This window comes from Rhinolophus hipposideros, assembly GCF_964194185.1.
Source record: "Rhinolophus hipposideros genome assembly, chromosome: 20".
NCBI classification, from domain to species: domain Eukaryota; kingdom Metazoa; phylum Chordata; class Mammalia; order Chiroptera; family Rhinolophidae; genus Rhinolophus; species Rhinolophus hipposideros.
Window position 1 is genome coordinate 34,403,188 of NC_138066.1, and position 24,348 is coordinate 34,427,535.

The following is a 24,348-nucleotide window of genomic DNA, read 5'->3' on the forward strand; positions in this document are numbered from 1 at the left end:
AGACTGTGATTTAATATTTATTGACTGCTGATATGTTTTACTTTGACTGAGGATGAGTTATGGATTTTCATTTTAAGTCCTCTTCAGAAGCAGCCCTGACTCCTCTCTGAGACAGAATTCCCTTAAAACGAGGTTAAGTTTGAGAGCCTAAACTCTCTGCCACAAAAACATCCAGCAGAACTGGGAGCTAGAAGCAGCTTTCCAGGTCAAGGTTTTACGTAGAAAGTCCCTCCTTCCCATGTCAAGAGTCCTCTGTTCCAACCGACAGCTTCTCAACAGATTCCAACTGAAGTTCCCTGCTGGGTATGTCTCAATAAACCACCCTGTTTCTCTTTAGTAGCTATCAAAATCCAGTTCGGAGGAGGAAAAATGGTGATCAGGCAAACTCTGCCCTTGGAGGTACTTACTGGCACTGACAGGAGGTCAGTGAATACTCGTGCAATGGATACCAAAGGTGCCGTTGGAATAAAGAGCCCCGTGTGGCTCACCAGGCTGAGTCTGGGCACAGCCAGGATAAAGCCCGTGACGCGGGGGGCACACACGTCTGAAGCAGAAGTACTGGTTCTCAGCAGAAAGGGCAAGTTGCGGGAGCACAGCCTAAAGATGCAATTTTCCTCACAAGTTCTTTACTCTCCTTTCCTTTGGCTTTCCTCGGATGATAGAATGCCGTTCAGTGGCTTGACGAAGGGCTGAGAGCAGCTGTACTAGTTTAACAGATGGAGAGAACTTCTCCAGATTTCCAGAGCCCAGAAGTGGGGGCTGAATGTGCCGAATCCATAGCCATGAGGACCAGCTCTTGAGTCTATGGACCCTGGAATGCGGCAGCCCCGTTCAATCGAGAGTTTGCTTCTCTTGTGTCCTATGCAGGCATCTGACCATCTTCAGGTGGGAGGGGCCTTTGGGGCCGCTACAGAGTAGACCATTGAAAGCCCCTTGCATCAAAACAGGATGAAATTAGGTCATGGTTCCTTAAAAACTCAGTGTGGTTGCTTTTCTGCCCCCTGCTTCAATATCTGGAATGTGATGGCCAAACTGTAGGTCTAGGACCACAAACCACTGTCCCATCTTCCCAACCAGGATATGTTCAGAGGAGAATAAGAAAAATCGCTTCTCTGTTTTGTTTGACTTATTTTTATTGGGGCCTCTGGGGTCTTCCATCCTACCCTTCCAAGACGCTCTCAGCACTGCTCGGCCTCCACGAAGCCCTCCTTCTCATGGCCTGAGGGCTCCACCTCCGTGTAAGTGGAATGGTTGGGGTGGTTGCGGAACTTAATGGTCGGCCAGTGATGAGGTCTCCGCTGTGGGGGCACAGACCAGAGTCAGCAGGCATGACCTCACCCACTGGGGACCACCACCCCAGGGACAGTGCAGAGCATTAGGACTCTTTTCAAGGGCAGTGGGGGCCTATAGAAAGCCAAGTGAAGTTCAGGGACCCTCTCTCCAAAGGGCTCCCTGCTGTGATCCCTCAACCACTGGGAAACTTGCTGAGGTGTGTGGGCTACAGGACACAAGGTGAAAGCTTTAGCAACATACGGAGTAGAGCCCTGAGACTATGGCAAGTGTGGAAGTGGGTGAGATACAGAATGATCTGGGAGGTTCTAGAAATGACAAGGTAACACTCCAGACAGTACAGGTACGACATCAGAATCAGTTGGGGAGCTTATGAAAATGCAGATTCCTGGGCCTGCCTTAGATCTGCCCCATCAGCATCCCTGTGGCTGGGGGTCTGTCGTTCCTCAGATGATATTAAGTAGGCTCAGACTTAAGAATGACTGGTTAGGACTCACGAGAAACATGGGGTATCTAAACAAAGAGGAGGGAACCACTTGGGCCTATGGGCAATGTCGGTGGGCTCCTGAACCCTGTGGAGGAGACTGTGGTCACAGAGGTGCCACCACTGTGCCATGTGGAGAGACGATGAGATGCGGAGGGCCGGGGTAAGGGCTGCTGAGCTCTGGGGCCCAGAGGGAAGGGGACTGGGCCTCACTACCCATGCTGTACCTTGGGCTGGCTCTTCCGAATTGTGAGATATGTAAGACTGTAGCATCCTCAATGAAAGTTCCCAGAGAGAGCAACTTTTATTATTATTATTATTATGGTTTGTCGATTCTAATAAAAAAAAAAAAACCCACACAGCAGCCAAAGTGGCCGACACCTCAGCTCCGTGATGGCTTTGAATAAGCACCGGGCCTGAAATTTGGCCATGAGAGACCATAAATCATTAGCGACTGGCTGGCTGCACAGTCACTAAATGGGCATGTGTGGCACCTTTGGCCTTCTTTCTTCCCCCCGGGGCCTCTTCTGATTTCACAAGTGGGGGAGCAAAAGCAGACAGGACAGGAGGGCTGGAGGAGTTCTGAGGGGCAGAACTCTGGGAGCTGGGGACTAAAAGGGCCTTAGCCAGAGTGAGATGTGCCAAGATGGGATTGAGGAAGGTTCCTTAGGTGGGAAGCGGAGCCAGGCAGGTGGCAGGTAAGGAATGAGATAGGGAGAGGCAGGTACTGAGCAGCTGGGACAACGCTGATACAGAAGACGGCGGAGCTGGGCCCACATTCTACACTGACCTCGATGAAGAAGAGAGCAGCATTGGAGGTGGGGTGGCCGCTGATGTAAATCCCTGCCAGGATGATGGCCATCACGAGGACGACTGCCAGCACGATGCCCACTGTGGTGCCCAGGTGCACAGGGGGGCCCTTTGTCTTAGGGGACAGGTTGTTCTGAAGGCCTGTGGAGAGATCGTTAGGGCAGGGCAGCTGCAGTGGAGCAGAGAAGGGGGGCCCATGGAGTCCTGGGTTCTGACAAAGTCCCAGAGGTGAAAGTCAACAGAACCTTTGGGCCTATTTACCAAATACGTGAAAAGACGGGGCTGGAGTGGGTGGAATCATGAGCACGGTTCAGGTGGTTTAAAAATCGTTTAAAGCTGTGCAAATGTCTAATAAGAATCATAAAAGAAGTCCTCTCTGATACTCATGCCACATAAGCACTCTTAAGAAATTCACAATGGGTGTGTGATGGTAGAATTTGGGAGCCGGAACCTGGCTGCCTGGGTTCCAATGCCGGCTCTGGCACTTACTAGCTGTGTGAACTTGCAAATTATTTAACCTCTCTGTGTCTGTTATCACATCTGTAGAACAAGGATAATAATAACCACCTGCTGGGGTTAAAATGAGAGAATTTGTGTCAAGTACCAAGGACCACGGCTGGTATCTTGGATGACCTCAGGGAGTGTCAGGTATTATGATAGCAAAATGACCATATTTTTACCTGTCACTGTCCACTGTCAGACTGTGACCTCTTGGAGGGCGCACAGTGTCTTATTCATTTCTGTGTCCTCAGCTTTTAGAAAAAATGGCCAACCCATTGTAGGAGCTCAGTAAAAGAAATGAGCTAGGTCCTCTGAGGGCTAATATAGCAGCAGGCACTCTCTGAGAACATCCCAAGCATTTGAAATAGACCCCAAGGAGAAGGCTGAGTATTTCCATGCACTATCCAGCTGGAAGCTCATCCAGTCTCACCCTTCCTGTACGGCTGAGGTAATGGAAATACAGAGAGGTCAAGTGATTTGCCCAAGGACACAGTCGGCCAGCCACTAAGAGGCCAGACTTCCTGATACTACCTGGGGCAGCTATTTGCTTCTTCTCCCTACCCTAAAGGGATGTGGAGGTAATACAATAGAGACAGATGAGCCTATAAACAACAGGAATGTCTAACCTTATTTACATAGCGAGTGGATGGGACTGGAGTCAACAGGGGATGTGGCAGGCATCCAAAATCATTGCCCTCCCCAACCCTACTTCTCTGCAAGCAGAGGAAACCCAGGAGAGGAATTACCCCCGGGCACGCCAGTGCAGGGTTAGTGCCTCTGTCTGCTAATAGGTGGGAGAGTTGAGGTGCCCCAAGCTGGCCTCCCCTGACCTGGCGATCAGCCAGCCCACAGCTTACAGTGACCCTGATGACATGATGGTCAGGGCTTGTGCTGATGAGCACCTGGTACAGAGCGAGGGGAAGGTGGCCCAGTTGCCCCACACCCCCACCTGGCTCCCACACCGACTCACGCACACTCACACCCACTACCCACAGAGGTGTAATGGCTCCATCTCCCACAGACCAGATTAAACTGTGCTGCGTTAATAGCCCCTCCTCTCCTGCTAGAACCCCAGATCTCCCAGGCCCTGGAGTTGGAAGGCATTTCTATTTCCCCCTTACAGTGGTTTTAGCAAGGGCCTGAGTCGGCTTTGGGAGAAGGGCAGGGGAGGTGGGGCCACTTCATATCATCAGAGAGGAAATTACTCTCCCAGGTAATCCTGGCGCAGCAGACCTCACCTTCTGGCACCCTATAAAAATTGTGGCAGACAACTTTTGTGTACTTTCTGCCAACCCAGGTTGGGAATCAAAGGAAGGTTAATGTGAGAGAAGCTGCTTTATAGCCTTCATTGACTGTGAGGCCCATGGGGGTAGGGGGCCGAGGGCCACAGGCCCCCACACCGCCATGCTTGCCCTTACAGCCCTTCCCTCCTTCTCTCACTCCTTTTAGGCTGGTGAATATTTAAGAGCAGAGAAGAAGTACAGAGGTTCCTGACTGAGAAGGGAAATGTCTAGATGTAGACACATAGGGAGCCTCTGCCCAGAAGTCCCCTGCCTTCCCACCCAGCAGACCTCTCTGCAAAGCTCAGGCTGCTGTTTTTCTCCCCATCCCCACTAGGAACAAAAGCAAAGAGGCAAGGTGACTGCTGCACCCTCTTTGGGGGTGCGTCCAAAAGGCAACAGGTCTGATGTAGAGGGGCAAGCAGCCCTGTACTCACCATCTTCTCCTGCATAGGGATTCAACTTGGTGTCATCTTTCAAAAGAAAGGAGGGAAGACACAAGATTAGTGGAATTCTTATGGTCTTTGTCACTCTAGGTCTGGGTGGGACTTTAGAGAGGTTTAGTCCAACCCTTCATTTCAGAGGCAAGAAAACTGAAGCACAGAGAGGGGAGGTGACTTGCTCAAAGTCACACAGCAATGTAATGATAGAAAGCCATGAACAAGCCAACTTTTCCTAGTCTCATGTTCATTAGTTCAACAAATACTATCAACTATGAGTTGAGCAGTAGGAGTAGGCGCTGAGGATTGACATGGTCTCTGCCCTCAGGGAGTTAAAAGGTGGCGGGGGTGGGGCGGTGGAGGGACAATTAAAATCCAGCATAATGAAGTTCTGACTGGCGGGTCTCACCAGACAAAGGGAGCATGAAGGGGGGGTGAACTATGGGGCTGAGAAAAGCTTTCAGACAGAGGAAAGAGCACACATGGGTAAAGGCTCAGAGTCAGGAAGAACTTGGCCAGTTGAGAAATTAAAAGCAGTTCCGTATAGCTGGAAGGTGAAGAGGATGAGAGGGTTGCGGGAATGGCTGCTAGGAAACCAAGGTGAGGATTTTTCATGCTCTCCTAAGGGGCAATGGGAAACTGAGGAAGGATTGGAGGAGGGGGTGAATGTGTCACAAGATCAGATTTGCCTGGAGGGTATAACGTGGGGGACAGGTTTCCACAAGAACACTCTCTCTCCACCTCAAGGTGTGTTCTGCAGCTTCCTAAATAAGTTCCAGTGATTGACCCTTCCTGTGGTTCTTCCCGCAGTCATGTGGGGGAAAGGAAAGCATGAGTTCTGAGTCAGGAGAATGTTCTAGATGACCGAAGGTGACGGCTTTAAGCACCAAAACTTTAAACAAATTGAACCAGTCCACAGGTTAGGACCAGCAACATGCATCTCGTTCCTCATCCCCCTCTAGCACCTCCACCCTCCACATTACCTTAAAGGGTTTACTGGCTCCCCTCTATTCACAGGTGTTCAAGGTCCTTGTAATCTGTCCCTAAGCTTTCTACAACTCAAGACAGCAGGAGTGGCTGTACCAAGCTGCCAACAAGCTGTAACAAGCTGGATTACCTTGCCCCTACGAGTCCATTTCCATATCTACAAAATGGGACTGTGGCTGAATAATGTTTTACAATATTACCTTCTTTGTTTTCTCCTTTCCTCCTTTCTATTTGTCCCCGTCAAGCAGGTATTTGACTCATGGGAGGTGGTAAGAGCCCATTACCCAGCCGCGTTACACTGCCTGGGCCTGGACGTGACATCCTGCTCTGCTATTTATTTCCAGAAATTCTTGAAATACCAAAAAATCACACTAGACAATGGAAGAATAAACTATAAAAAAAATTTTAAATGGCTCCCTATAGGGGAAAGAGGGAACAGGATAGAGGAGAGAAAACTAGAAACTGAACTTCTTTGGATATGCCTGCTTTTGTAGATTTGAATATGGAACCATGTAAATCATCATTTAACTATAACGTAATTTAAAGAAATCAAAAAGCTCCCCTAAATTTGAAAGCAAAACAAAACAGGGAGTTACAGACATAATAGAAAGCTATGCTTTTTTCAGGAGTATTTAAACACACCTCTGAACCTGTTTTGCTACTGCAAGTTGAAAACAATGAATTGGTTCATCAAAAATGACCCTAAACATCACTGGAAAAAATTAACTTCATTCAAATCAACTTATTCCGAATCTAGACTATTGAAAATCCACTGTAACCCAGACAACATCTACCCCTGGCAGACACGGTGCCACCGACAGACAGTCCCTCCTACAGACTGGAGGTGACCACGCTGTGCCCACAACAGCTTTCCTCCCACTCACCAAGGGCTGGTTCCAAGCTGCCATCTTGTTGGGGGGTCCGTGGAATGCAAATTGGTTCCCCAAGTAATGGATTGTGGTAGAGGCCCATGAAAACTCACATAGTGAAGAAATGAGTGTGATGTTTGTTGAATGAGTGGTCATTTTTCTGTATTGTTAGTTGTCACCTCTTGCTGCCGTCAACGTGTTCTGTTCAGCTGCTCATCTGATGAGCCCTTCTGTTGCGGTTTTTCCGGGGGAGGGCCTGTCTCTCCTTGTAATAAAATGCATGGGCTTTGTGGCAGCTGCTTGCCACTCAGAGGTCATTCTGGTTCACTTAATTGGGTGGTATTCGACTGCAAGTGAACAACCCTTAAAATCCAGCCCCCATGCCTCTTGCTCCCCAGGCCTCCTTGCTCCTCTGCCCGGCTGGTGCCAGAGGGGTCTGCACACCTGCCAGCAGCCTGCTCCCACTGACTTCTCGCCTGCTGACTGCCCTGCTCAGGGGGTCCCTGTGGCTGCAGTGCTGTGTGCCTTTCACTCACAGCATCTCCCAGGACCTGAGCTAGACGTCCCTCACCTGCAAGGCTCCCTATGCTGTCTGTAATCACACAGGGTTAACTCAGGGGTGACTTAAACTGCCAAGATGCCCTGAGAAGTGGAGCTGGGGTAAGTCACCATCAAAATGCTTTTTCCTGATAGACATAACTTGATCATCCTTGCCATCTCTTCCAGGACTGGAATGACATAGAGCCGTAATCATCCTCACTCTAATTAATGTTTTCTGTTTGGGATGATTACACACAGAAGTGAGACACATTTCTGGCTGGCAGGAGATACACACATAGTAAAACTGGTCAATAGACTGCACTGCCTCTGTGTGGGGACAGCCCACCCTGGCAGTAACTGGGGAGAGATGGACTGTCAGGGGCTGATTAATTCTAAGTCAGGATTTGAACCCGGTTCCCAGATCTCATATGCTGGGCTCTGCACACCCAGCACCGCCACCTTCTGGCCTCTGACACTCGGTGGCTCACTAAACCCCTGAGCACTGGGTTCTGAGCATGCCCTCAATAAGCACATAGGGTTAACTCAGGGGTGACTGGCCAAGTGGTTCTTCATTTTAAGTGGAATTTCCTTTCATTGGAAGGTTACCCTGGACTGGATTATTAACTCCCTGGAGGACAAGGTCTCCTCCTGCTCCTTTTTCATTTAATTTATTTAATCCCCCACAGCACCAGCAGGAGCTCTGCTCTCAATACCCAAGCTTTAAGCAGCTCCTTGCTATTCCTGGGCAACTTTAGAGTAATGGGAACCATCTGAAGCTGCCTTGCTTGTTCACTTTTGCTATTTTTCTCTGTTCCCTGAATCCATGAAGATCCCTTTTTATTTCTTTCAGAACCAAGAAGAGGGGCAAGATAACTGCTTTTGGAGCCAGATGAAACCTAACTCCACCTCTTCCTGGCTGTGTGACCTTGGGCAAGTCATTAACCTCTCTGAGCCTTAGTGTCTCCTCTATAAAATGGGGATAAAAGAGCATCAACATACAGGATTGTTAGGAGAATTAAGTGAGTATTAATGCACACATGTTAGCACCCTCCCTGACACATGGTCAGTGCCCCCCGAACGTTAGCTCTTTCTGTCATTTGTTCATTTTCTTCTATGACTCTCTTATGGCCAGACCCATGGGTTCCTGCTCTAGTTCTTCTCTAGGCTGCATTTAGAAAGGCAGGGCCTCCATGGAAAGGACATTCTACAACTTATCCCTCAGGTAACCCTACCTGAGTAACCTACCTTGCCCCTATGAGTCCATTTCCATATCTACAAAATGGGACTGTGGCTGAATGATGTTTTACAATATTAACCTCTTTCTTTTCTCCTGTCCTCCTTTTTATTTGTCCCCGTCAAACAGGTATTTGACTCATGGGAGGTGGTAAGAGCCCATAAGTCTCTCAGTCTTAACCTAGATTCAAAGTATTGACCCAAAGCCTCAGGATGGCAGAAAATCCCCTGGGGACAGCCAGGCCTGAAAAGGCAGGGATGGATCAGCAGCAACCAGGATGGTCACAGCTGCCCCACTCAGACCCTCTGCCACACCAGGTCCCAGGGGCAGGGAGCCCAGGCCCAGAAGGGCTGCGGTGGGATTCCTCATACTCCAGCTGAGTGAGGGCTAAGAGCCAGGATTGAAGCATAGGAAAATGAGGCATCCTTCTCTCACCTCTGAGTGTGTGGACGGACTTTACACCTGCTACAGCGAGGAGGCCTCACGGGTTCGGTGAGGATCGCTAGTATGATTAAGTAAAATATTACATAAAACACCGGGCCCTGCGTTGGATGATACATTTTCCCCTCGCCACAGTGAATTCCATCCCACAGCCCTGACATGGGCCAGTATAGCAGGTAGAGCCTGGGCGTGGAGTCCACTCATTCTAAACTTGGTTCTGCTCTCACCAGCAAGGGATCCAGCTCTCTGCGCCTCAGATCCCTCACCTGTGAAAGGACAGGGCGATTCTTGTTCCCCGAGGTAATCCCCGTCAGAGACAGTGATGCTCCAGGGTGACAAACCCTTCTCCCTGGCTTCTCTGCCCTTCTCCTCCCCAGCCGTACCTTCTGTGGTGAGGCTGTCCATGGAAAGGGAGGAGGAGGTGGTGCTGAGGTCTCCATCAAAGGGGCTGAAGGAGCTGTTGGGGGAGGACGAGTAGTGATCTTCATCCTGGAAGTCCTCACATGTCCTGCCCTCTGCCTGGAAGAGAGACAAAGGGCTGTCCTGGACAGAGCCTCACCGCCGGGCATGCCACACAAATGAGGATGGTGGGGGCACTTCCATCCCTCAGCGGCCAGAAAATTTAAGATTCCACTGCATGGTCAAAGCATGGTAATCTAACCAAAGCTGAGCCCTACATGCCTATAAGCCTTCCGTTTTATCCTGAAAGGAAGCATCTTATTTTACAGGCAATTTATCTGTCTGCTGCTTCGAATCCTTCCTCAAGGAAGGAGCGGAGATGCCAATTTTAAATAAATACAGCAAATCTGTGCATTCACCAACAGCCAACATCAGAAGTGGGCTGCTGGACAAGATTTTTTTTTAAGGCCAGAAAAAGACAGCTCACCCAGCCTTCCTAATAAAACAGACAGTGATGAGTACCTGGCAGTGGGGTCTGGGGATTTACGTTTAAATGCTGGCCCTGGCACCTTCACCATCTCACCAGTTGTGAGATGCAGGCCAAGTCACTAAACCTCTCTGAGCCTCACTTTCCTGCTCTGATCAGTGGGGACACTGGCCCCCGGCTCCTGGGGTCACATTAAGATGAAATCAGAGCAAGTGGAGGGCGGCATGCAATGAAGTGATGGGCACACACAGTGTGCTTGCATTGCAAGAAGAGATGGAAAGAAAAAGGACGCATAGATGAATGGGTCTGCCTGTGTTAATGTAAGGTGTGGGAATAGGACACTCCCCACCCAGAATCAAAGTGTGGGGCATTCTGGAAAAGTCCAGCAGTGAGAAGGAACCTTTATGGGATTCTAAATGGGAGGAGCCTGGAACAACCCTCCTCAATCCCAGAAACTGCCTCCCTCAAAAGCCTCAATGGAGCCCCAGCAGTCATTTCACCAGAGCAGAGCCTCCCAGAGGCTCCAAGTCCCAGGTGGAGAGAACTTCACCAAGAGCTAAGGACACTCTGAGAGGAGCTCCCAAGCAAGCGGCCTGCTCACAGCCCTACGACACCCCACAGCCTGGCCCACTTAAGCCTCTCACCTCCTGGACACAGCCGTAGGCCAGCCACTCCTGGCGGTAGCGGTCAATGCCACTGGAACATCTGCAGGGAGAACCAAAAGTCAGAGCTGTGGGGAGGACTGACAGAGAAGCCCTCCCTTTCATTTCTCCCTATAGCTCTCCCATGACAGTGAGGAGGGGGCTGGCCTCTCAGTGCTGGTCAAGCTCCCCAAGACCACTGGGCAGCTGTGGGATCAGGAGTGAGACCCTCCTGGCTTCTCTATTCCTTCTCCAGCAGGAGGGCAAGATGTTTATGGAGTGCCCACCTTCTTTCTGACCCAGCTCCCAGGAATCAAGGCCACGTCTGCCTGGACAGGTGTGTGTATGGGGCTAGATGGACAGCATGACCTCTAATGACCTTTCAGGTCCCCTTGACTCTGAGCAGCCGTGAAATTGCTAAGAATTCAAGGAAGTCATACACACACACATGTTGTCATCTGGGGAAGTCTTGTTCATTCACTGAGACCCCTCTCTTATGGAAGGGCCTGAAGTTGGCAAGGAGAGGCTGGGAGAAGACGGGCATCAGCAGGCTTAGCCAACATCTTCCTGTGTGATCACTAAAGGGCAGAAATGAGGGTCCTGCCACAGGCTGGGCGAGATTGACAACTGGCTGGCCAGGGTCCCCTGAGAGGACACCATGCAGCTCCGCTGGTCTGGAAGACGCCAAGCGCCTTCCTAGGGAAGGAGTGGGGGGCATGATGATGAACCAGAGAGTGTTCTCCATGGTATCACACTCAAATTTCCCGTCTTCACTCTCTGGTGCCAGGGGAATCCACCTAGCTCTACTCAAGTGTAGGGACATCTACCTGTATGGAAAGAATAATAGCATGCGCTGTGCTGAGAAAGAATTCATAGCTAGTTAACTCTCTGTATCAGCAAATGCCTGCCCACCTGCCCGAGTCCTGGGAGGCTGAGGGCTGAGGCTTTCCAGGCACTGTCAGCCTTTCCTACCGAAGCTGCCTCTGAGCTGGTCCTCCTGCAGCTGGCCCGGCTGAACTGAGCCAGCCACACTCCCCTCTCTCAGGTCCTTCGTGTCCACTACTGAGGAGGATGGGAACTAGAGTTTCTTTTTAGGCCACACTGATTCTTTCAAGGACTGAGACTTTGATGTAGGTCTAAGAGCATCACATTCGCAGCCCTGAGACAACCAACCCAGATTCAGAGAAGAAGGGCATGAGAAATGGCCATTTATGGAGTGCCTCCTGTTGCCCCCGCCATTTGCTGCCCCTGCACCACCTCATGGGACCCTCACAATGGCACAGGAAGGCAAGGATTATGTCCCTCATTTCCTGAGCCAAATCCTGGAGTTAAGGTCATCCTTAGACTCCGAAATGGGCCATGGGGGGAGGGGAGTCAATGTGGAATGAAAGGAAGACACCTGCATGGTAAGTGAAATTATCTAAATGAGATCCAGGTCCAGGGCAGGGAGGGGAAGCCCTGGGAGGCTGCAGAGAGCAGAGTGGGTGGAAGGGAAAGGGTAGTAGAGATCCCACATGATGAGTGCCAGCAGCTGTTGGTTGGAGAGGCCATGATGGCCAGCCCCAATGCATCAGCCCTGCCCTCTGGCATTTTAGGGACCTGGAGTCAGCTCTTAGTTGGAGCTGAGGCTCCAGAGAACTGGCAAGAGGAGCGCACATTGGGGTGAGCCAAGGTCCATGGGTATCTGTGGAGTGGAGGTTTCCAGAACCACGTCAGCCTTGCACGCTCTCATGAAGCATCTCTGTGCTGCAGCTGACATAACCACAGCACAGGCAGGGTCTACATCCAACGCCCTGCCCTCCCTCAAGCTGACCAACCTCATTAAACTGTCATGGTCTCTGGGAGTGGGCATATGCGTTAAATGGGGCTGTGTCAGTGCGAGGGTTTGCTTCCATCTGACCCATTTTGCAGTTCTCATGGCTCAGCTCTTATTAGACGCTGAGTCATATGGTGGCAGCCAGCCTCAGGATTCCAGGGCTCATCTGAGGTCATCTGGATTCTGTCCCCACACTGAGATGGTGGCTCTCAAACTTGAAAGAGCACAAGATGGACCACGCTGCAAGGCTCTACTCCAGGAAGAAACCACTTGGCGTCTAACCTGTGTATTCTCTCTGAGGCTCTGTGCCTTTCATGGGAAGGTCCCTGAAAACTTTGCAAAAATGCTGTTTGGTATTTGAGCAGTTAAAACAACAGTGTGTTCCTCACCCACGTCTCTCCAAACCATATAACTCCAGTCTATTTGACAGGGAAAACAAACTGAGGCCAGAGAGAGTGAATAAGAGCTGTGGGAGGAATACCTGGGAGGCCTGATGAGGGCCCCCATCTCCTCCCAGCTCAGAGCTGTGTCCTGTGTGTGAGGCGACCATCCATAAAGGCAGGGGCTTCTATTTCTACACCAAGATTTTGGAAAGGAGCAAAGGAAACACTGACAGATGTATGACAGCTGCAAGGAACTCAGGGACTCTGTAATTTTGCAATTTTCAAGAGTTCACAGGACTTCCCACTCACACGAGAGCCCTTATCCCCAAAGAAATTACTCTTTTTTTCCTCCTGCCATTTACTTATCTTGGGCAGGAGAAGACAGCTCAACTTCTGAGTCTAATTTGTGAGGAAATGATTTCAGAACAAGGAGTGGAAGATGAGCTGGATTTAAGAAATGTATCCCTTAACCTGCATCTCATCCAGAATTTTCTCTGCTTCTAAAACTAAGCAAACACAGCTTTGTAACTTGCCCAACTGTCCACAGAGGCCTAACGTTTCCACACCTCTCGTTTTCAGGAAACCCTGTTGCTGGACTGAAAAAGATCTTGGGGTGGTGTGCTGGGGTCATGGAGCTCTCACCCAACAGCAATGGGTCTTTGGATCACCCCGTCTGAGGAGCCAGCAGATTTCAGGCGTGTGTGCTGTTGAAATGCAGCCTCCTGGGCTCCCTGATGCAGGGGCCGGGGTGCGTCCCAGGGATCTGCATGTTCACGTGATCCTAGCTGATTTTAGAATGCCTGCAACTGTGGACCAGTCTGAGAAGCCCTGTCCTAGGATGAACCAACCCTCCCCAGGTATGAGGAGGGAGCTGCAGTAGCTGGAATCTCTGAGCGGTCTTTCAAGAACTTCATGTGAGCACAAGAAGGTGAGCATACAGTCACCTTGATCAGCCAAAACCCTAAGGAGAAACTCACTTCTGTGATGTTCTTGTCCTATGGCCAGAGTGGACCGGCCAGACATGCCCTCATGTTGGCATGAGGCCTGAGGAAAGGAGTGGAGCTGTGCTACCCTCTGCCCTTCCTCCACACTCTGCTGGCAGGAACCCGAGGGTCAGTCTGGGCACAAACCTCTGGAGGACATGGCACCAGCTGCAGTTGAAGGTCAGGTCCGAGGACATGCAGGTGTCACAGCTCTGGTGCTGTAGGCAGGCTGCAAGAGAGAAGGCAGTGACCACTCAGCACCAGGCCCCTCACAGGCCTCCAAAAGGTGCACCTTTCCTGAATGCAGGGTCCTTACAGAACTGTGGGGTCTGACTCTCAGGGACCCTAGAGGTCATGAACACCACCCTCACTTGAGTCCAGCCCTGATTCCTCCATCTCTCCCTTCCTTCCTTCTTTCTGTCACCAGGCTGTCGGGCCCTGAGCTGGTGTTGGGGATTCAGCGGTTAGACCTGGTTCCTGCCTTCTTGGGCCTTCTAGTTATCTGGGGAGACAGACATCAAACAGATACTCACACGAAGATAACCATGTAATTATTATTTCGATGAGGTTTATGAAGGAGAATTACAGGCTGCCCCGAGCGTGTACAAAGAGATCTCACCTAGTCTGGGAAGCGTGGAAAAGGATTTTTAAAATTGAGACACACTGATGTATAACATTGTGTAAGTTTCAGGTGTATAACATATCTATTTGATACATTTATATTGCGATATGATTGCCATTGCAGTAACACCTCTACCATGTCACATAATCATCATTTCTTCTTGTGGTGGGAACAGTTAAGATCTAGTCTCTTAGCAAGTGTTATATTTATAATACAGTTTTGTGTCTATAATCACTGAAAAGAATTTTTTAAGATCTTCCTGGTTTGATCCCCATCCAGAGCTGGCGGGGAGAACTCATTTCCCGCCTCTGACTCAGTCCAGGTGGAGGGATTGTCTCCGAGTGCCCACTTCTGGCCTCTCTTCACCTCCTCACTCGCCTCCTCCCAGGGACATCTGAATTTGTGAGGGTAAAACAGGCATATGTAATTCCATTCCTTCTTCCTCTCCTCTGGGAAATGGGCTACCCCAGGGGGTGTGCTGGCATCTCTGCTCACCCAGGCTCAAACCTTACTTGGGAAGTTACTTAACCTCTCGGTGCTTCAGTCCCTCATTTATAAAAGAAGGATCGTGATGCTATCGGCTTGGTAGAGTGTGAGGATGACATGAGATAAAGCCTGGAGGCTTTAGAATAGTGCCGGCCCATGGGGAGCACAGAGAGTGCTACCTGCTGTTAGTGACTGCGGTCTTCTTCATTTCCGTCGATATCCCTATCAGGCATTCATTTACTCATTCATCCAGCCCTTCATTCTTCCAGCAAATATTTATTGAGTGCCTGACACGAACCAGGCACTGTACCAGGTGCTGGCGATACAGCGACGTACAAGAAAAGACAGCCCGCAGTCTTGGGGAGGAGACGGCCAACACATACACAGACAAATAAATCTACACTGGGGTTTCCGGTGGTGAGAAGGGCTGTGAAAAAGAAGAGCAGAACAGGGAGCTGCAATGACCATGGGGGATATGTTCTATTCAGAGAGGTTGTGGAAGGTGTCTGAGGAGAGGACTCTTGGGCAGAGACCGAGAGAAGGGAGGAAACGAACAGGCAGCTCTCCTGGGGGAGAAGTTCAAGCAGACGGCTCTATCTATGCAGCGGCCCAGGAGGAGCACACCCCAGGTGTGTTCCCAGCAGCAGCCAGAGCACTAACAGGCTGGGCAGACTGGAGAGGCGGAAGGTGGTAGAAATGACCATGAGGGACATGTGGGACCCCCTGAGCAGGGCAGTCAGCAGGCGAGAAGTCAGTGGGAGCAGGCTGCTGGCAGGTGTGCAGACCCCTCTGGCACCAGCCGGGCAGAGGAGCAGGGAGGCCCGGGGAGCAGGAGGCATGGGGGCTGGATTTTGAGGGTTGTTCACTTGCAGTCGAATACCACCCAATTAAGTGAACCAGAATGACCTCTGAGTGGCAAGCAGCTGCCACAAAGCCCATGCGTTTTATTATAAGGAGAGACAGGCCCTCCCCCGGAAAAACCGCAACAGAAGGGCTCATCAGATGAGCAGCTGAACAGAACACGTTGACGGCAGCAAGAGGTGACAACTAACAATACAGAAAAATGACCACTCATTCAACAAACATCACACTCATTTCTTCACTATGTGAGTTTTCATGGGCCTCTACCACAATCCATTACTTGGGGAACCAATTTGCATTCCACGGACCCCCCAACAAGATGGCAGCTGGGAACCAGCCCTTGGTGAGTGGGAGGAAAGCTGTTGTGGGCACAGCGTGGTCACCTCCAGTCTGTAGGAGGGACTGTCTGTCGGTGGCACCGTGTCCTTTTGTCTGCCAAGGCTTTGCAGGCCCTGGAAGGGTGAATAGAAGACCACAGGCAGGAAATAAGCAGAGATCGGCCTGGCCTTGAGAAAGAGCTCTGGCTATTTTGTCCCCTTGTGTATCCAGAAGGCCGAGAGCAGTGCCTGGCATGTGGTAGGCAGTTTACGGGTTTCTAGAATCGATATATAGATGCTATTCTTACCCCATTTTACAGAGGAGGGAACTGAGGCTTGGAGAGAGTCATGGAGAGTCATGGAGCTAAGAGGGGTAGGTCTGGTTGTGAACTGAGATCTGCCTGAGCCAAGAGCTTCAGCTCTTAGCCCCTGTGGGGTACCCCTACCCCAGTACCCACCCATACCCCACACCACCTTTTCATGAGCCTCTTCTAGAAGAGGGACCAGCCACAGAGTGCAATGGCTTGGAGATGGCCCATACCTTTGGAAGAATCTTGACTAAGTCCTCCCTGACCCAAAGGTAAGCCTGGGCTGGGGGACGCAGTTTTCTGAGGGCAAAGCTAACCGGCCTCCCAGGGCCTTCAGTCATAACCTTGGTAGCACTGCTGCCTGCCCACCAGCAGCACCCACATGGGAGCCCATGGCCTGGTCATTCCTAGTGACACTAGAGGCCCCTTAAATGGCTCCAGTTAAGCTGAGAACAAATCCTGGGAGTCTTGTGGGGTGTTCATAAAACCCACTGACCTTTGTTTCTCTTCTGCATTTCAGATGTTCTGCGTGCTATTAAATGCTCACAAAATTTACTGGAGGTGTGGGAAGTGGCTTACATGTGCAAACAGTGGTCCGGAAACGCATTCCCAGGACGGCTCACTTTTTCCGCCTGGGGAAGTTAGCCCTGTCCTTGGATATCCTTGTTCCCACATGAAGTTTTATTCAAGTCCTAGGATTTGAGATTTGCTCCCACCAGTCCCTGAGAAACCGCTGGTTCTCAGGCCCCAGGCCTCTCTGGACTAGAGGGAGGGTGGCTGGGGTGGGGGTGGGGCTGTGACCCTACACCATGTTCCAGCCCTGTGACCCCATGGTGTCTGGGTCCTTCCTCTTTTCCAAGGGAGGACACATGCTGAGCCCGGACTGAGACAGCAGCAGAGCATTGGAGAAGAAACCTCCTCCTCTTCTTTCTCCAGTCCCTGCTCCGTGAGCCCCCTGGGAAGAGGAAAGGAGGGAGAGAGGCAAGGGAAAGGCCATGGCTTCAAAAGCTGGAGGGACCGTGAGACAGGAGAGGAAATCAAAACGTTCTTTAAAAATATAAGAATGGGAGTGTGGTGCTTCTTCCCCTCACTCTCCCCAGGGGCTCCCACCAGATCCTGGAGAACATCCAACCCTGATTCTGCGGGATCCACAGCAGCAATTGGGGCCGTGGCCGTGGGGGGCCTTCAACTATAGGTGAGGGGATACCAAGGGGGGAGAGGGCCAAGGCCCCATGGTGCTGGGAGAACTGCTGGCGAAATCCTTCTATGGCCTTCTGCCTGGACTCCAGCATCACCTCTCCTCTCAGGACAATAAAATGATAAACTTACGGATCAATTCAGTTCCTGGATTATTTTTCCTGGGTGCTCAGTTTAAGTCCTCAGAGGTACATCTTTCCTGGGTTTCAATTATGTATAAATAACAATAGGTGTATCTGTCGAGCACAAACCACACCCCGGGCCTGAGATGTGCCAGTTAGTGTCAGAGCTGCCATTTACGTCCTCAACTCTCCCTACTGTGGTTCTAACCCTGACCAAGGGTGGTGGTGTCAGGCCCATGTGACAGACGAGAAATGAAGGTCCTAAGATGTTAGGTGGCTGTACCCACACAGGGGTCAGTGGAAGGCACTCTGTTTGACTCCAGAGCTCTTTCTGGCACAGCAGAATGCCTCCTTCTGTCCTTAGAAACCACCCCTACTTACTTGGCAATGGGGTGAACTCCACGGCCGACGTGCTGGTGACTGTGCTGGGATCCAGCTCCACACGGTGGTATTCAAAGATGGCCCTGCGCCGAGATTCTGAAACAGAGGCAGAGCCTGTTGTTAGGAGCATCTCATGGGCTGTACCTGGGAGCCTGACAGATGGGCAAGAAAAAGGTTGTAGCAAGTGGAACTGAGGGCAAAAAAAGACACACATCAACCTAGGATAATGATGTTGGTGCTACAAGGACACAGAGGACGGGAGGTGACCTTGAGAAGAGAGCTTTGTGGTCAGGACATAGGAGATCCCACATTCCCGTATGCCTCTGTGGCTTCACAGCTACTGCTCCCTTGACCCATAATGCATTTCCACCCCTTCTCTCCCTGTCCAGCTCATCCTTCTAGATCCAGCTCAAGGGCCACTTCCTCTGAGCAGCCTCTCTTGAGCATTCCCTTCTCTTCCCCACTCCGGCCAGGTGCCCTCCTCCCATTGCACTCACCACCTCGTGTTTTATTTGGAGGGTGGGAGCGTTAGACTGTGAACATCTGGCCCTGAACCTGACCTACAGTGAACACCTTGTATCTGCAGATGAACAGGCTGAAGTAGAAGAAATTCTCCCCTCCCGGATGGAGGCCAGGGTGAGGTTCAGGGCCTGGATCCAGGCTTTTGTCCTGCCTCGGTCCCTGCAGAAACTTCTTACAGGATCTCAGAGCCAGGAGACCCAAATTCTGATTTGAGTTCTGCTCCTGACGCGCTGGATAACCTTAGGGCCTGGTTTCTTGTCTGTGAGGTGGAAAGACAGAAACACCTGCCACACACCTTTGGGAGGAAAAAAACCTGGAAATGAAGATTAAAAGACTTTTCCTAAAATAGCAATCTGAGATGCTCTGATATTTCACATCACATCCCCATTCCCATCCAAGAACTACGACTTGGGGGGGCGGGTTTCCTCTGTCTCTGAAAGGCAGGCAGCCAGCCACTAAGCTTTGTGAATGAGTTCTCCATGAGGGGAAAAGGCCACTTAGTGTTTGGTCACCCCAGCACCCCTTCTTCCTTCTGGACTGCTTCTCTAATTCCCTTTGGGGGAACTGCCCCCAGCCCCTTCCTACATGTGGTCTGCAGGAACTACCATCTTCCTCCATGACCCTGCCTCTGGTAACATTGTGAACGGTCCAGGGCTGGCCATCTGATGGAAGCCGAACCAATCAGAGACCTTCCCTGGAACTTTTCAACTGTAACCAAGAGACCCTTTGCCCTCTAGTAATGAAGCTGAGAAAATGCAAGCTAAGAGTCTGTGAATGGCCACAGTTCCAGTCTCATGCGGAAGGCCAGAGAATGAAGCCACTTCATGGAGAGAAGCAGGTCATACTAGTGACATTCCAGGCTCTGGAGTCCCAGGACCTGCCCTGGTCCCTGTCTTACCATTTGTCACCTCTTCCTCTGGCTCTGTGGGCTACTTCAATATCCCCAATGTACCCCTTTTTCCCAGCTAGTTTGAGTTGGGTTGTGTCACTAGAAGCCCAGAGTAGGTGAGGATACAATTTTCTCATTCAGCTGAAGGTGGTTTGGAGGAAGGTTTCCCAAGGTGGCAGTAGAACTCAGTAGGGGCACCCATAAAAGAGAGGGCATCCTGTGCAACTGATAGGTGTCCCATCCCTCTGCTCCCCCTCCAATATAAAGAATATGGGGGAGTGTCCATTGCTTAAAAAAATATCTATCTCATCTACGTTTCTTTCATTTATTTATTACCCAATCTGGAATTGTTTCCTCCCACTCAAACCATGACTGACCCCCCCAGCTGGTCTGGCACCCAAGTGTGCTCTCTCCCCAGCACACCACACTGCCCCACTGAAGAAAAACAGTGGACACCTCAGCCCCTGAAACACCTGAAACCACAGACACATCCTTGACACACATTCATGTAATGAAAAGGAAACCGCTTTGGCACTGATGCCAGCAAAGCTCTCCTGGAACTAAACAAGAATCTGCAGCCCCACCTCAGAGGCGTGTGCCTAAAATGCGGGCACTACTTACCTACATGTCACCAGGAGATCTGTCTGTTACCCATGGGTCAAGGTCTGCTCTGGGCAGAGTGGGAAGGGGAAAGAATGTGGAGAGACTGACAAGAACATGGAGGAAGAGAAGCCCTACATCGGGAGAGGCCACCCAGGGAGGGGAGGTTTAGGCTCTGTCCTTACCACTTGTGTCCCTTTGGACAAGGGACTTAAACCCAGTGGGTCTCATCCAAACATGAAACTAGTTGTATTATACTTATGGGGTTATTCTGAGAATTAAAGTATGTAACTTATGTACAGCAAGTACCTGGCCCAGAGAAGTCACTTAAAATATGTGAGTTCCTCTATCTTCTCACCACCCCCTCCTTTTGTGTGTTTGGTTTTCTTGTGGCTGAGACTAGAGCATATTCAGCCTCTCCCAACCCCTCAAACTCTACCCTGGCCAAAGAATATGAGAAAAAAGGATGGTTCATTTTTTTCCCCTCCCTCCTCCCACCCCCCATAGCATAGTTTTTGTCAGTGAGCGATTCTTAAGTGGGTTCCTCAGCTCCTCAGGAACTCCTGAGGGGCTGCAGATGGAGTGAGGACACCCAAGAGGCAGCCTGGCCACAGGGCTGTGCCAGCAGTCTGGATATCCTGGTCCTCCAGCTTCACAACTCCCAAACTCAGGTGCCACCTCCACTGCCCACTGTGGGCCTCTTTCTCCCTGTTGGCTCCCAGGGTCCAGGCTGCTCGCTTCTCTTCCCATGAGTGCTGCCCCCTACCCTAGTTTTCCTCGTCCAGATTGAATGCTGTTTCTTGCTTTTTCACACCCCCCTCCCCGCCCAGAGTGAGCTAACAGGAGAAGTGGGGGAAGGTCAATGCTAAGGTGGTGAATGGGCCTAGAGGAACTTCCCACACTGCCTTTCTGGGCTCTTCAGAGAGTAAGTACTTTTATCTCAGAGTCCCTCCCCCGCTCCCAATCTACTAGCTGCCATGCAGAGGGGCAGGAGGAGGCCTTTGGACTTGGCCTTCCAGGGAGGATGAGCACTCCAGCCCCAAGGCACCCTCCCTCCACCCCTGAATTGGAGCTAGACAGTTTGTAATGAAATCCAGGCCTCCTCCTGCTTTTTCTCCGCTCTTCCTTCTTTCTCGGGCAGATCAGGGGACTCTCTGCTTTTAAGGAAAACAGCTGGAAAGGGTGGGGTCCAGGCAGTCCTGAAGGGTGCCCAGCAGGAGATCACCACCCTTGTGTGGGCTTTATGAGTGAAGAGATGGGCCACAGGCTTCAGAGACTCAGACATATCAGGTTGAGAGCTGCGATAAGTTGTTTTGCCCTTCATTTCACAAGTGGGAAACTGAGGCCCAGGCAGATTAACCCATGGACTGATGAAACTTTGTGTAACACTTTACAATTTACCAGGCCTATCCACAGCCTTAAAGGGAAAAGAACTATTTAATGAAAAAGCTCATATAAAAGCTCAGCACCCCCATGCACCACATTCATTCACTTGTTCAACACACAGATATGGCACCTGCTCTGTCCAGGGGCTGTGCTAAGCCCTGAGCCCTCAGTGACATGCAGGACAGAGGTGGCCCTGCCCCCACAGGGCTCACATCATCGGAGGGTACCTGGATCTGACTCCTCCCACTTGCTCTCATAACTTTCTGAGGCGTCCGTCCAGACAGACATCACTGTTCTCCCCACTTCACAAAGGAGAACAGTGAGATCAAAGAGGGGACTCATTTGCCCAAAGCCACACAGCTTTTTGTTTTTTCCCCAGAGGCCAGACTTAAAACTCAAGCCTGATGTCAGTGCAGCTCCAGAAATTCAGCAAAGCCGTGTGTGTAGTAAAACGTTTAACCACTGGCTCCTGGCATGGGGAGGGGTAGGAACAGGGAGGGGCCCTCACTTGTAGCATTGGCTGATTTTTGTGGCAAAATGACTGATTTCAAGCTCCCAATTGGGAGTCACCGAGCACAGAACTGGGAAGAAACGTGGCCAATTTGCTCTTGTGAATCTGTACAAGTGTCTCCAGCACACCTCTGCTTATGGTTTCTTTAGCTGTATTTCTAAAAGATCCCAAGGGAAATATTTACAATTAAAAAAAATGTCACTAAACCAATGTCCCAAAGATCTAGTAATGGTGTGTTGATGTTTCTCCTAAACAAGTCTGAGAGAGCAGAAGCCCAGGAGGCAAACCTCCCACCCATCAGGCCGTACCCGCCAGATGTCCACAGGCTTACCAGGGGCCTAGGTAGGAGAGAACCCTCCATCAAAAGCCAAGGGAGCGAGGTTCACAGAGCCCTGTGTAGCCACGTACACACACACACACACACACACACACACACACATTTTTTTTCACAACTTTAGAAAGGCCCCTTACAAAGCAGGAGTGGGTCTGAAATTGGGGTGAGGAAGGGCGTCTTTCTGTAATTCATCTGCCCAGAGGAGGCACCAACTTTTAATTCTCACAAAGGCCCAGGCTGATTTGTGTGGCAGGGCCCTCCCTGTGTGACACTAACTGCTATGTGAAGGTGACCTGGGCTTTGATTGAGGCTGGGGGATGCGGAGGATGGGAAAGGTCCTGGCTCCATCCCACCCATTACCTGCAGGAACCATCTCGCCTCCTGAAAACCATCCCTTTTAGCACCGATATGTAATAGGATAAAAAACAAACGTGAAACGCCAGGTCTTCCAAGGTGCACGTGGCCAGTGGGTCTAGAGTCTATGTAAACCTTTCTTCCTTTATCTGCCCCATCCTTCAGGGCTCAGCTCAAAGGACATGCCCTCCTGGAAGACTTCCCCCACTCTTGGGCACAGTTAGTGGCCCCTCCTGAGCTCCGCTGCCCCCTGTGCAATGTCTGGTGTCACCTGTTACACTGCTCCATCATTATTTACTTTGCTGGCCACCCATGCCACCAGACTGCAAGCTCCCCAAGAGCACAGACTGCAACTTAATTGTCTCTGTCCCCCAACCTCTAGCACAAGCCCTGCACATAACAGGGCCTCAAGAAATGCCTGTGAATGAATGAATGGGTTACAAATAGTCATGAAAACCTCAGCACTATTATAACTTCATAGCCCACAGCCCAAAGGAAGAACACACTTCCTCTCCTGCCCACCACAGATTATGGCCTTTCTTCAAAGGGCCACCCCTAGTGGGCCAGAGAAAGCCAGACATGCTGCTTCTTGAGTTAGAGCTGAAAGTAGGAGAGCTGGATTGCAGGACTTCTCCACCTATGAGAAGGTAGGGGACAGTGGCCCTTGGTCAGAAGGAAAGTGAAGCGGGAGGGTCAAAGAGTCAGGGTTGGGGCACAAATGGAGTCACAAACTTGTCAAAGGGGCCAGTTTCAGGGACAGAGAGACACAAGCAGCAGCCTGGGAAAGCGGGGCTCCCAGCAAAACTTATACCAGAATCTAGGGACAGGTCTCCTCACTGGCTGGTCTTAGCAGAGTGGGGGGTGTGCCTCAAGTGAGGGTGCAACCAGAGGTGGTCAGATGTCCTCCAAAACCCACCACAGCCCTACCAGCAGGGCAGGGGGTTGAGCGGGGGTGGGGGATGCAGAAACACATCTCTGATTAAAAATATTTGCTCACTTCAACAGCCAACTTTTGCTTGTTTGAGTGCATGGTTTTGGTAATATTTTTATTTCTCTATAAACAGAACCTTTAATATCCCTGCCTGAGTTATTTGTTTTTGGATTATCTTGCCCGCATCTGGGGTTCGCCCAAGGACGATGACGTCTGTCTGCGTGACCAGCGAATACCTTCTGGAACAGACAGAGGCCACGCCAAACCCACATTTTTGGCAGTTGGACACGTTCTGTTTTATCTCTGCTTCTACTCATCAAAGATTCAGAAATACTAAGGTCCATACATAGAAAGCCCTGCCGCCAAATCAGGAAATGTTAGTGGTTCAAAAGAGAGGTTTACACACCCCGTTTTATTTCAACACAGACACCAATGGGGGAGAGCTGGATTGGTCAGAAGAAATCAGACTGACAGGTCCTGCTACAAACTTCCCTCCAAAATGAGTGGATCTAACATAAAAAAAATATAAAATGGTGGCTCAGGAAAAAGTGTTCATTTACTCATTCATGTATTCCTTTGCTCAACTTGGTTATTCATTCAATAATTATGCATGGAGCCTCAGCAGGGAACCCCAGAAGTAGACACAATGAGGGTCCTCATTCCAGGAAGATTCTCCCTCAGCACTAAAGCAAAGCAGAAAAGGGGCCAAGAGAGGAGAGGAGGCAAGAAATGACAAGACTCGGGGAACAGAGTAGAGAGAAAAACAGAAGAGAAAAGCGAAAAGAGGGGAGAAAGGGCTCCCACATGGATTAAAAACTCCATTGGAGAGCGCTGTAAAGGACCCTTTATCCAGAGCAGCCAGAAGGCAAAATGGGCCAGACGTGGTGATGACATATCTCCACCCACCACTCCCTCACTTGGCTAGTCCTTCTCACTGTTCTG

At 50.6% G+C, this 24,348-nt stretch overlaps 1 protein-coding gene across 5 annotated transcripts in view; it reads right to left on the bottom strand.

Moving 5' to 3' along the window:
* Nucleotides 1–24,348, bottom strand: part of PLXDC1 (plexin domain containing 1) — a 59,697-nt gene continuing 35,349 nt past the window's right edge. For 3 of the 5 annotated variants that reach the window (XM_081027465.1, XM_081027464.1, XM_081027467.1), the window contains exons 8-14: nucleotides 17,880–17,975; nucleotides 13,733–13,814; nucleotides 10,407–10,467; nucleotides 9,260–9,395; nucleotides 4,803–4,838; nucleotides 2,565–2,725; nucleotides 1–1,298 (exon numbers count right to left, since the gene is read on the bottom strand). In XM_081027465.1, coding sequence (XP_080883591.1) covers nucleotides 1,179–1,298; nucleotides 2,565–2,725; nucleotides 4,803–4,838; nucleotides 9,260–9,395; nucleotides 10,407–10,467; nucleotides 13,733–13,814; nucleotides 17,880–17,975 — 692 coding nt within the window. In that variant the 3' untranslated portion in view covers nucleotides 1–1,178. The remainder of the gene's footprint in view (nucleotides 1,299–2,564; nucleotides 2,726–4,802; nucleotides 4,839–9,259; nucleotides 9,396–10,406; nucleotides 10,468–13,732; nucleotides 13,815–17,879; nucleotides 17,976–24,348) is intronic. The other 2 variants (XM_081027468.1, XM_081027466.1) reach the window with 1 other exon arrangement.